General features: G+C 44.6%; 1 protein-coding gene across 1 annotated transcript in view; it reads left to right on the plus strand.

The window, feature by feature from the left end:
• Positions 1-7,933: 7,933 nt before the first annotated feature.
• The window catches only part of TRIM24 (tripartite motif containing 24), a 67,161-nt gene continuing 61,904 nt past the window's right edge, over positions 7,934-13,190 (plus strand). Inside the window, exon 1 of the mRNA XM_074871820.1 lies at positions 7,934-8,402. Coding sequence (XP_074727921.1) covers positions 8,015-8,402 — 388 coding nt within the window. The 5' untranslated portion in view covers positions 7,934-8,014. The remainder of the gene's footprint in view (positions 8,403-13,190) is intronic.

The raw sequence follows: 13,190 nt of genomic DNA on the forward strand, positions 1-13,190 counted from the left end.
ATAAATGTAATTAAGAATCACCCATTTGTTTTAAAGCAAGAGGAGAGTATGCTTGAGAAGCTGAAACATAGGTATCAGGGTATCATCAGTGTTCTATAACTCTGTTGTGATGGGACAGTAGAGTTGCCCCTGGCATAGTCATTGACTTTTAAAGATATTCTTTCCAGCAGTCAACAGAAGGATGATAACCCTCTGCCCCACCAAAAAACTGTAATACAAAAAATGTCTTTATTTGTCATTTAGCAATGCTATGTTCTTGTAGGCCATGACTGAACATTTGAGCAGGTAAGGTGGAGCCACTTTATCACTCACACTGTTGCCAAAAGATTTGTATATCAAATCATAACACCAGGAAGGAATTTCTCCACAGGTGGAAACTGCATGTGGAAAAGCAAAGGCAGAATGAATGTTGCCTATCTCCCACCCTTCTCCCCAGACACTAACCAAACACAAAGACTTTGAGAAGGAAATGCTCTTAGATGTTCAGTATTTGCCTAGATCCGTAAATGCCTGTGCTAAGTGAGAGTAAAATGTGTCGATTTTAAATATTGTCTATCTAAAGTTCCTATATATAATTTATTCCCTTTAATTTCATTATTTTATAATCCCCTAAGAATTAGTACCTTAAATAGTGATGACAGAATGAAAAAATTGGAGAGAGGCTTGGAACCTCTCATCCCTTAAGTCTTGGGGCTTAAACATGTCAGAGTGCCATGTCTCCCATCGCAAAGAAGGCTTTCAGAGCTGAGGGGCCAGTGAGAGTCTTGAACTTTGTGTGCAACAGTCTTGATGTCTGTCCAGACACAGAAGGCTGGAGGGCTCAGAAGGTGTTATTCCAGGTAATGCAGTCCTGTGTCTTATCCACTGTGGCTTTTGGCCAGGATTGTGACTTGTTTATTCTCTATTTCATTGTCCCACCCTCTATTCAGGTCTGTTCAGAGAAGTTGCATAATAAAACAGAGGAGTTGGTTTGGCTCCAGCTGGTCCTGATGCCTGTTGTCCGCTGTGGGTTCAGTTTAGTTGTGTGGATGAGACTTGGGACACAATGAGAGGGAAGCTCTAAATAGCTCAGAGACTTTTTAAGAGGTGAACATTTTATTTACTAGCTAATAGGTACTGCAAATAAAATTTTCAGTAACCACGATAAGGTTAGTTATAGCTTTCTGCTAGGAAATTTGTAGCATGCTCCTTTGGCTTAAATTGATGGATTCTGAATTTTCTCACAACCTTTGCTTTTGCATAACCTTAACTTTGTAAAAGTAGCAACATGTAAAAGCAAACCAACACTTCTTATTTTCCCTGTACGTATATTCAGAATCCTATCTCCGAACCACCTTAGAGAAAGTTCTCGTGCTATTTTTTTCTTTTTAGTTCAGCATAGCCTTGTTTACATTAAGCAAATGTTCAATGATGCAGCAAAATCAATTTAGTCACACTGATGCAAATCTCTCATACAGATGTAATGCCCGTGTGCGAAGTAGGGCATTTCTGAATATACACAATATTTAAAATGAAGTGAAAGTGAAAGACTCTTATTCTTCCCAGCTGATTTGTTAATGTGATTCATACAGATTGCCCTGAGAGCCTACGTTGAAAGAAAGGGACTTTCTGGTCAAAAATAAGGGTTCATTAAGAGTACCGTTGATTGTGAAGGAATATCATGACCTTTAGATTGCAAGTTGCAGTAGCTTAACAGATAGAGTAATCCTTTAAAAAGCACCCTTTGTGTTTAAACTGAGCATATTTGACCTTAAAATCATTGGGAAAATAAACATGTGATTGCGTAACTCCATTTTATGGTTACTTTTCAGAACAGAAGTGAAAATGAACGTATTTTTGGTCCTGGGCTGTTCTTAGTAACTTAATGTGATCTGTTGTCAACAAGAGAGAAAACAAACCTCTGACACTCAATAAGAATAAGAGAACAGAATGTACCCTACTGTGGGTGTTCAGCCAAAGATCTAAGGGCAAAAAATGGCACAGCCTGTGAAGGCGTTAGTGAAAACTAGGTGGGGTCAGCAAGTGAGGTGACAGTAGGAACACCAGTAGTGAGATAATGACCATTTTCCTTTGAAGACTGCACAGGTTTGGCTATTTTTTAAATTATTTTTTTTAGGTTTTGTTTTTTTAATAAAAATGCTTCAGAAAATTGTGAAGTTGGAGTAAAAGTTCTGGTAATTTGGTAAATGTCTTTTGGATGTTTTTGGGGAAAAAAAGATTCCAAATACCGTATGTTGCAGTATAACATTTATTTAATGTAGTAATAAATGAAAGACCAAAATCCAAACAAAATATTTTTATTGAAAACATAGTTTTTAATCAAATCCAGACTATGTCTCAAAATCTTTTCTTTACAAAGCATTTTAAAATTGGGGAAACTTTTTCCTAATCTGGATGGGACCACATTGTGAAACCTGGGAATCTTTTGTTAAATGAAACTTTGATGCTCCTTACAGCTAAAGAGTCACACTAGTGAAGTGAAAAAAGACATCATACGGGGCTTCCTTTCCGTGTGCATTCACCTACTACCAACGCTACTGATGCTGAAAGTGACTGTTAAAGCAACATTTTTTTCCTCCCCCACCCTTCCTGAAAAAGAAGTTTAGGAAGTCCCTTTTCAGGAATGAAGTCAGGGCAGAATCTCATCCCAGTGGGTTACAGTCTCCCAGTGGGGCCAGGTGACATGAGAAACACTGTTCTGTAGGTCCAGATTCTCTTTGGATCCTCCCAGAAACGTACATTAACAGGACTTTGCAATGCTTCATTTTTTCTAACAACAGCGCTAATGCTAACAAGAACCCGAGTAGGAAACCCTCATCAGATGAAGAGATGGGGGCAAGGGAAGTGCTTAGGCAGGTAGGGAGCTAAGCACTCAATTATTACTGAATTTCAAATCCACAGGCACTACAGCTATACCCCCTACCTTATAATTTCTGAGATTACTGAGATTGATCAGCAGAAGCTGTGGCCCCCACTGGATAATTCCCGAGTTCCTTGAAACGAGTCTAATACCCAACAGGGTTACTTGTGCTGCTGCAGAAAGATATTTCTGGCCTTTTACGTGTCAGAAAAGAAACTGGATGTGACAGATTTGGAGCTGCCCTGTGATAATTTAGGAATATGGTCTGTTGGCCTGATTATTTGGATGAATGTCTGAATTTAACTCATCAGGGGTTGACTTGCAACTATACTCTTAAATTATCGCTGAGCTGTTCTGTACTTGCAACCCTGGGATGCCCCACTTCCATTGAGGCTGCACAGCCAGGGAGCATGGGGACTTGGAATGAGGAAGAGATTCAGTTTTGAACCAGAGCATCTCTTCACGGGCAGTCCTAGCACCCTGCTCATCCCTAGGAGAGACATAGGTTCTCCAAAGTTCCACTGGGGTTTAGAGATGGGACCTGTAACTGATAAAACAAGTGGATAGAGCATTGTTAGGGGACATTAACTGGGGTGCGTTCATGTTTAGCTGTGCTGATTCGATGTGCTTGTGGAATTTTCTATGGAAGCGAAGGTTAAACCTAAAAAATACATTTTGGAAGAAAAAGGGTTTGTGAATAACATGGTCATTTTCATCAGTTTTTATCTAATACTGGGCGTTCAGAACTGGCACGTTGCCTCTCCCATTAGGCAAGCCTCTCTTCCATGAAAGGGAACCTAATGAGATGACCCCAGGGTTAATTTACAAAAGCGCAGTGGCTTCACTGAAGATGAAACTAATGGGAAGCTGTGCAGTGGCAGTGTTATTCCATAGTTTGCAGTGGAGGCATGTCGGGTGGAGCACTGGAAACATTACATGGTTGCTGGCCCACTCCAGGGTGTTGGACCCAGCCTCATCTGTGGTGAGCTTCCAGCTGAGACCAAGCTGGTCAAGTGAATTTCTCCTCAATTGTGAAAGAGTGACAGTGGTTATTTGCCAGATGCTAAAGAAATATTTGACTTCAGTAAATAGCATATATAATAGGACACAAAGAAGGTTTCTAAGAAACCATTGGAAGAAAGATTTTTTGTGTGTATGTATATGTTGGGTGAGTGAAGTATAGAAAACAAGAAAGTTGAAAATCCTAAGAAAATTACCAAAACCATGTCTCTCTCACTCTCTCCTGGCTGAGAGGGAAAGTAGGTAGTTTATCATATCTTTACGGGTTCTTGATTAAGGAGTTCAAAGAGGCAGCCTACAGGCCTAAACCATATTCTAGGTTAACTCCTAATTCAGCTATCATAGCTAGGGAGGCGCTGTGTTCATTCACTGCTTATTCCAGCTGTTCTGGTATGTAAAGTTCTCCTTCTTCACTGTTGCTGGAAAGGTTAATATATTACATCTCCCTAACTGTGAATTTCTAATGCACTCATCTTGTCCCCAGTGAACATTTTTTATATTTTATGGATTTCACTCAACAGCAAAACCAACCATATATTAAAACATCCATTTGTCAAGAGAAAACAGACTAGAAAATGCTGTATATTCTGGGGAAGATCCTCCCAGTGACTGCTTCATGTTGCTGGTAGTAGAGTCTGGCCAAAAAGCTGCTATATCCACCTCTTGGATGACCACAGTGGCAAAAGCATTTTTTAATGATACAGACAGACTGCTGAGTCTCCTCTGCCACTTCCTTCACTGTTGCCACATAAAGGATAAAACTGAGCTGTCTGGATCACACGGCAAGCCCCATGGCTTTATTTTGGTCTGTGAAAAACTTGGGAAAGAGACTGCTTAGTGTCACATGGCTCTCTGAGGAGGAGGAAATGTACATGCCAATGTTTAGGGGTAATCTGGGAAGGTTTGCATTTTGTAAGGTCAACTGACTGACTACTAGAAAATCTAGAAATACAGGAAGGAGATGAACTGAACCAGAGACAAAAGGAAGAAATCAGAGCCAGCAAGCAAATTCTGAGTGCAAGGAGCTCCTAGTTAATGAGCCCTCCATTGAGAAGTTCTGCTGCGTAGTCAGCAGCCATTTCCTTCTGCAGCTGAAGGTTGTAAATGGTAACTTTTTGTGGAGTATGTTGCAGGAATCTAGATTACAAATGGCAAAAGTCTAGATTGTGGTCACAAAGTGTGCTATCTAAACAAAGGCAAAATGCTGGAGGAATAATACTGCTTCTGGAATTTGCTTTAATTGGGATGCCCAGAAGAAGCAGAGGATTTAATAAAACTCACATATTGTGAACAGAAATAACAAGTAGCATAGCAAGCTCTTAAACTCTTCTGTGAGCATGGAAGAGGGAAGGAGAGATTAAGTAATCTCAGCGTCTGGTTGTTTTCTGCAGCTAGACGACATGATTTCCATGTTTTCTAAGCTGACTCTATCAGCTTGTCATCATCTTCATTTTTCTCCATTGGTTTGTCTTGTGCCAGTGAAACAATGGACAACCCAACAAGACATAGCCTACTTCTGACAGAAACTAGACAAAACCAGCAGCTGTTTTCAGACTGAAGACAGTACAGCATGTATTGTCCCATGGTTTGTCTACATCACCTTTTACAAGCAGCCCCAGGCCACCTCTGCCTGGCATCCCTGTTGGCCAGCTGCAGTGCAGCTGCAGTCCAAAAGCAGTGCACCCAGGTGAGTATAACGGGGTGCAGCATCTCTCATTAATTGTTTCCACATTTTGTCTGAGCAATGCAGTTACACTTAGAAGCTTTTTCATTCACTCTCGTCTTCCTACACTGCACGGATGGTTATCTTGGGATGGTTATTTTTGTTCCTAACACTTTTTGCTCCTGTCCTGAGGACTCCTAATGCGATGCCACCACTAACAGGAAGGAGAGCAAGGCTCTGCATTCAAATTCAAATCATACAAGTTCAAACATTTATTTTAAATCAGATGTTGTTCAGATGCCATGTGACTACAGATTTGACTGCACAGTTCATGTGAGCTTTGCAAACATCCCAAGCAAACAAACTTTGCAGAAAACATAATCGTATCATTTGACTAATCTCTGGGATACTGGCTTATGGGGATCATCGTTTCCAACAAAGTGTCTGCTCAGATCCTTTGCAGAATGATTTTTGTACTCTTTGATACTATCTCTATTTTCCTGTGTTGACACCTATTGGAGAAACAGCTTACACTACTTACAGAAACCATCTACTTTGATGATATTATGACTTGCTATCATCCCTCATAAATATATTATTCATTGACTTTCTGATGTTTGCTGTTAAAACTAATCAAACATACTTCAGTTATCGCCTGCTTCCCAACAGACCCATTCTAATGGCATTTTTGACACCTTTTCACCTTATGGAACCTGCACCATCATCCTCAGCTTTAATTCCTGAATGCGTTTCATCATTAACACTCACAGCGTCTTAGGTCCCGTCACAAGGAATTGTTAGAACATGATTGTAGAGTGCTGGATAGCCAAGCCTCATCTGTGTGTGGGACCAGAGAAAGAGGATGACGGGGCTCTACCCTACCACTTGTTGAGTCTCAGAGAAGGGAGAGAGGCACATGGACTGGGAGGCAGAAGATGTGCTTCAGGAAACTGCTTCTGGTGACATTTTTTCCCTATGTGTTGGCAGGTGAAAAGTTTGAGAAGATAGGTCTTGTCTCTTTTCCTGATACTCTTAAGAAGGGAATGACATTTATCTCTTAACAGTTCCTCATTGTAAAGCCAAATCTGCTTTTTTTTCCCCCCTGAAACAACCAGTAGTATTGTTCTTCTGTTATCATGGTAAATTATGGATGTGAGACATGCTGAATCATGACAATGCTCCTGTACGCAGTTGTTCTGTGTGCTGAAGAAATTCGTCTTTTGTCATGCATGTCTTTTTTATGCTCCTATTTATTACAGGTCCGATGTTAGGGTCTTGATGGGATTGCAAGGAAGTGGGAAGCACACTGGCCGCTCTTCGATTTTAAGCACAGACATCTGGAAAATTCTGAGGAACTTGGATCGGTTTACAGTTGACCTGTGACCAGTGCGTAAGCAGTGCTTCATGTCTGCACGTGTCCTTAAGTTAAAGCATTTGATTCAATAAAATCAAAGGATTAGGAAGCATTTCTTTCCAGAAGGGGTTGTTAGGCATTGGAATGGGCTGCCCAGGGCCGTGGTGGAGTCCCCATCCCTGGAGGGGTTTAATAGTTGGGTTGACATAGTGCTGAGGGATATGGTGGAGTTGAGAACAGTCAGTGCTAGGTTAATGGTTGGACTAGATGATCTTCAAGGTCTTTTCCAACCTAGATGATTCTGTGATTCTGTGAAAATTTTGTGTCCAAACTGGAATTGTACTTTTCCATTGCATTTTTCTAATTTTACCAATCATCCACTAGCTTCAGACAGGTGATGTGCCTGCGTGTGGCCAAGCCAAATCCAAGCCCAAATTTACAGACACCCGCACATAAAGCGGGGGAGGACAACCTCTTCAACGACCTCTTCAACGACCTCTCAAAGGGGCAAAGGCCCTTCACCCAGCCAGGCTGCCCTTGCGCTGCCGGCCGCGGGACAGGCCTTCTACCCAGAGGAGAGGGCGGCCATTTGGGCAGGGCCTCAGAGGACCGTGGGCCCGCAGGAAGCCTTTAACGCGGCGTGTATGGGGTGGCGGGGCGCAGGGCCCCGAGGAGGTGGGTGACCGGCGCCACGGGCAGCGGCGCCACGACCGCCGCGGGACGGGCCCCGCCACCGCCTGGCGACCCGGCGGGGCGGGGCCTCTTGGGGGCGGGGCCGGGCGCGGCGGGGCGGGGCTTCCTCCGGCCGACGGGCCGGTTCCTGTGGGGGCGGGGCGGGAGAGGCGCTCGCCGCACGTAGGCGGTGGGGGGCGTGGCCTCGGAGGGGGAGGGCGCGGCGAGGCGGGGCGGGGCACCGGGGCCGAGGCCGCGGGCGGGGCGGGGCGCAGCGTGGCGAGGGGCGGGGCGCGGGCGGCCGTTGGCGGTGTGGCGCGGCGGGGCAGGCACACAAACACCGCGGGCCGCGCGGGGCGGGGGTCAGCGCGGCGGCGGGAAGCGGCGGGGGCAGCGGGGCCGCTCCGCCTCCCTTCGGCGCTCCCGCGGCGGCCGGCGCAGGACAATGGAAGAGGCGGCAGCGGCGGCAGTAGCGGCGGCGGCAGCGGCGGGGGGGGGGCCCTGCCCGGCGGATCGAACGGGGGCGGCGGCGCTGAGCGGGGAGAACGAGGCCGAGAGCCGGCAGGGCCCGGCGGAGCGTGGCGGGGAGGTGGCCCCGCTCAACCTGTTGGACACTTGCGGCGTGTGCGGGCAGCCCATCCAGAGCCGGCGGCCCAAGCTGCTGCCCTGCCTCCACTCGGTCTGCCTCCGCTGCCTGCCGCAGCCCGACCGCTACCTCATGCTGCCCCCCGCCATCCCCTCTGCGGCCGCCGGCACCCCGAAGGAGCCGCAGCCGCCGGCGCCCCCCTCCTCGCCCGTCTCTTCGCCGGCCTCACCCCTGCACTGCACGCCCGGTAAGTGCCCCCTCTGCCGCCCGCCCCTTCCCTCCGCCCGGCCCGCGGCCCCCGCGGCTGGGGGTGCAGCCCCCTCCACCGCCCGCCCCCCGGAGGCTGTGTGTCGCGACCGACGCGGGGGGCGGGGAGCTGTCGCGACGGGGATGTGCGAAGCACCGAGTGCGGTGGGCGGGGTGCAGGTGCCCCGGCGCGGGGGTGCCGGGGGCACGGACCTCTCGGGGCTGGCTGTGCTCGCTGCTTGCCAGCGCCGAGGCTGGCGGGGGGATTGTGTTCTGGTGTGTGTTGGGTTTTTTTTTTTAAATTATTGTTTTTTTTAAATTTCCCACCTCGGAAGGGAAGGCAGTAGTGTTACTTTCGCAGGACCTCTGTGTGTGGGTAGAGAGGCGCGGCCAGAGCCGTCCCCCTCCGCCCCCCACCGGGTCCGCCTCGGGGGGGCCGTGGGCGCCGGGGCGGGGGGCGAGGGGCCTTTGCGTCCAGAAGGGCTTGTTTTGCCGAGGAGAAACCTTAACACGGGGTGATACGAAGGCAGAAAACCGAGTCGAGAAAACAGACTTTTTTTTGAGCCCCGTTTGTAGGCTGGCAGTTTGGAGCTGGCCCGGAGGGAAGCCCTGCGGGTGCCGCCCTCTCTGCGAGGCGCCGGGGCGGGTGGGCGAGCGCCGGGGCGGGTGGGCGAGCGCCGGGGCGGGTGTAGCAGGTGCGGACGAGCCATAATATTTGCCCACGTGATAGGCAGCCTGGATGGGTCTGGTAGCGCGTTAATGTAAAGCTTACTTGTTTAATTGTCGCGCTGAAGGGAGGGTGCCGCGAGGAAGTTTTGGTAAGCTCGTGTACTGACGTAGTAGCTTATGTCAGTGGGTTTGAAAAATACATCGTGCTGTAGAAGATGTGCAGTAAACTCCTATAAAGGTACTTTCCTGATGTTTTTCTTTTTTTCCTAGCTCTCTTAGGTCTAGTGGGTCGCTTAATTTTGCTAAAGGCAACTTCATCTTAGGAAAAGGTGCAAGCAAGCATCCTCTAGTGGAAATGGGTGAAGGTCCTGGAGGAACTTGAATAGATAAGTGTGATGGAAATTGAGCTCCTCTATAGGTGTTAGTGGAGGTTGTGCTTACTGGGATGTGTGGTGGGGGCTCAGGTGGAAAGTTCTACATGAATAAAGAAGTGGTAACTCTAGGCTGACCACTCTCAAGCAAGTATTGGCCATTGTCCTTTAAGTGCATTTAGGAAACCTTTACCATCCTGCCAGCAGTTCTGACCAGAAAGATTACAACTTGAATGTGCGAAGTGTTTGCGGCAATTCGTAAAGGGAACACCCTCTTGAGAGAAAGGAATATTTGGGATGATCGGAGAGACAGTCTTGCTTCAGAATATCTGAGAAAGTCCTGAGTATGTTATTAAAGGATATGGTGATCTACATGGGTGTCTGTGTTAGTGTATTCATTCAGTCTTTAATTTTAGCATGTAATTTATGTAGTAGTCAGACTGCCTAGTCAGAAGCTCCAGAATGGGAGAATCTTTGAGACCCAAAGCCAGTATATTTAAGTGTGGCTGATCCAGAAGATGTTATTGCTCGTACGTCTGAGTAGAACTGTGAAGTTCTGCATGGGAGGAACAGAAAAAGCACAAGCTCTGGTGTATGATAAGATATTTCAAGATGAGATACTTCAAAATGAGAAAGAGGACAGCGATGCAGCTAGCTCAGGGGTTGCAACATAGGCTGAGAGACAATATAATCATCATCTTAAAAGTTTTGAGGTCATGAACAGCACAGCTCAATTCCCAGATGTTCTATTTAAATATAGCAGAAATAGGGATCTGTAGTTGAGTAAGAAATGAGGTGCATCATAAGAATGAAAAGATTAGTGCTATTGAAACATCTGCTTGAGAGGACAAATGATAAATGAAATAATGAATCGTAGCAACAGTGAACTTGTATATCTATTCGTTTTGACTGAGTTGGTTCTGTATGAATGAATGATACAGTATGTATTCCTCCTTGTTCTACAAATTTACAGACATACTATTTTTTCGGTGACATTATTTTTGCCCTGTTGACTTCTCTTTCAAGTTTATTTTCATGCTTCCACACTACCATTCATTGTCCGGTAGGAAGAAGAAACTTGTATAGATCTCTCTCCTTGACACATTCTTTACATCTTTTCTTGTCATAGTTTTGGCCCAGTTAAAATGACAATGACTGTATACTAGCTAGCCAAGGCCTAACTTGATGATGACGTGCATTGGCTGCATTCTGTTTTCCAAGTGATGCAAAAAAAGTAGTAAACTTAATTTAGGATTGGAAAAAGTGTCAGTGTCTAAAGCTGATTATATCAAGGAAAAATGTTATGGTTGGAGGAGTTCTTAAATTCTCAGAAGATGGAAGGAAGGACAAAACAATGCAAATGTGTCACCTCTTCTTGTAATATGTTGTGCAAAGTGTTTATGAGGAGTGACCTGAAGAAATAAACTGAAAGAGTATAAGCTTAGAAAATTGGATAGTAAATGCCTCTCATGATGTAAATTACGAGATTACTGTGACTAAACTGAAGAAATAAAGAGCAAGAAAGCTGTTTGTACTGGAAGGATTGTCCTAGGTAAGGAATACAGTAGAATTGCCAACTATGAAAAGCTCCTGGAAGATAAGCAGACAGACTGCTTATGCACCTGTGCTGAGCAGTAAGGTGTTGCACAAACAGAAGCCTGAAGATTGGTAGAAGGGAGTCTGTCTTATACAACGAAAAGGAAGTTATTTGAAAAGTGCTTCACTGAGCCAGCCTTGAGATGAAATGTTGTGCTAATATCCAAATTAGTTGAGAAACAGGTAGCTAAAGAGGAACTGAGTGTCAAGTGTAATCTGCATATGCTTTTAGTCTTCAGTAAACTTTCCAAGCAGAAACAGTCCTTTGCTTTCCTAGAATAATGCATACCTTCAAATTCCAACGTATAGGCAAGTTTACTTGGGAGAATGTTGGCTCTCCTTCTAGAAAGATACTAACAACCAATAAAGGAGTGCTGTGAAAATGTTTTTCAAACTTGGGGATCTAGAGTGAATTAAGTATTCTATTGTTGCTCACTTGAATACGAGGTTCAGCATAGGTAATGGCAAAGACAAGTGTCAAGACATGCGAAGGAGTTTCCTGTGGTGGATATTAATCAGTATTCCTCCTGCAAAGGTAGGCAGGTGGCAGGTGCGGTTGACATGGATATACTCTATACCGCCACATGGATTCAGTTTTGAAATAAAGTAATTTCTGTAGAAAAGAAAACCTGCACTTTCTGACCTCTGTACTGTTGCTGAAGTTTAAGGTGTTGAAGAATCAGCCTGTGTGTCAGACTTCAATGGTCTTAGCACTGGAGAACGACTGCTTGTTTTCTGAATGTCCAATGGCAACTTACCTGATGTAGGTGATATTTTTGTCATTGCATTGCCAAAAAACGGCTTGCCAGGCACAGAACGTTACAAACTGTAGGAAATGCTGCAAGAGTGGGTCTGTAAATGTGATACTAGCCTGTGAGCAAGTGTCTGCAGATACTGCTACCATCTATCTTGGCTAACTTGATGTGTGTTTTCTTTTTTGTTTTTCAAATGGCCATTCCTTACTGTTTGTGCGAGTTGTAACTGGTGCATTCAAGAAGGCTGTTATTAGAAATCTGCCATTTGCCCAAATTTTGTGCTGGGTGGTGCTTCAATGACTAGTTAAGTAGTAGTCTATATTTAATTAAAGGGCAGTGTTTGTAATGTGGGGAGTATCTGGACATCATAGTACTCTTGTGGAATTTTTAAATGAGAGAGGTACTTGAAAACTGTAAAGTTACGGATTGAGATTCTGTTCCTTTTCAAAACTATTTAAGTTGCAAACATCCTTGTTTGTTCTTTGTCATCAGTCTGTACACAAAATAGATTGGGAAGTGGTGTGGGGAAAAACTTGTGAATGGAAATGTGTAGCAAAGTTTCATGCAGGTATCATGATTAAATCTTGCTAGTGTCAATACCAAAAATAGTGGAGGGAAATTTTTTTTCTATGCTTTATCTGTAGACCTACTAGCAAACCAATCTGTGTGAAGCTGTTAAAAGCATGTAATCTTTGGACACTACCAGGATATAAATTCTTGGGGAGTGTCCAGACTAACAACTCAAATATATTTGATACTTGTTGTTAATTAAGGAATAAATACTTCAGAGTTACTAAACAAGGATTTCACTAGTGTTCATGTTTCATATTCCAGCTTATTAATGCCCAGAAATATTTGTTTACCAATACAATTTGGAGGTCTACAAGGCATGGAATGCCTTGATTAGGTCAGTCAAGACCTAACCCTTGATTTCCCCTCATGTATGTGGATGGCATCTGCTGTTTTATTATGTCCCACAGTCAGTCCTTATCCAGATAGCTTTAAACTCTTTCAGACTCTCATCTGATCTTGATATCTGGACTTTCTGATGTCATCACTTCATTTGACCTTGAAAATACAGCTTTTGAAATGCAATTCTCTTATTTCTCTGTTTGTAACATGTTCTCTCCCTCTTTCAGTTTGATAATGATCAGAATCCTTATTAGTTAGCTCAAATGAAGCTATTATATCCTTCAAACTTCCTTATGGTGAAGATCAATTTTTCTTCCAGGTCTTGGTAGTCTAAGAAGACTTAAGATTTTTTTTTTTAATCTGCCTGCTACATATGATTAGTTCCACTTCATCTTTCATATTGTCACTTGCTTAAAGTGAATTCTCTCTCTTTGCCATTACAAGGAGTTCATATTTTACTTGTGTGAGTATACACTCACACTTGCA

This window comes from Strix uralensis, chromosome 5, assembly GCF_047716275.1.
Source record: "Strix uralensis isolate ZFMK-TIS-50842 chromosome 5, bStrUra1, whole genome shotgun sequence".
NCBI classification, from domain to species: Eukaryota; Metazoa; Chordata; class Aves; order Strigiformes; family Strigidae; genus Strix; species Strix uralensis.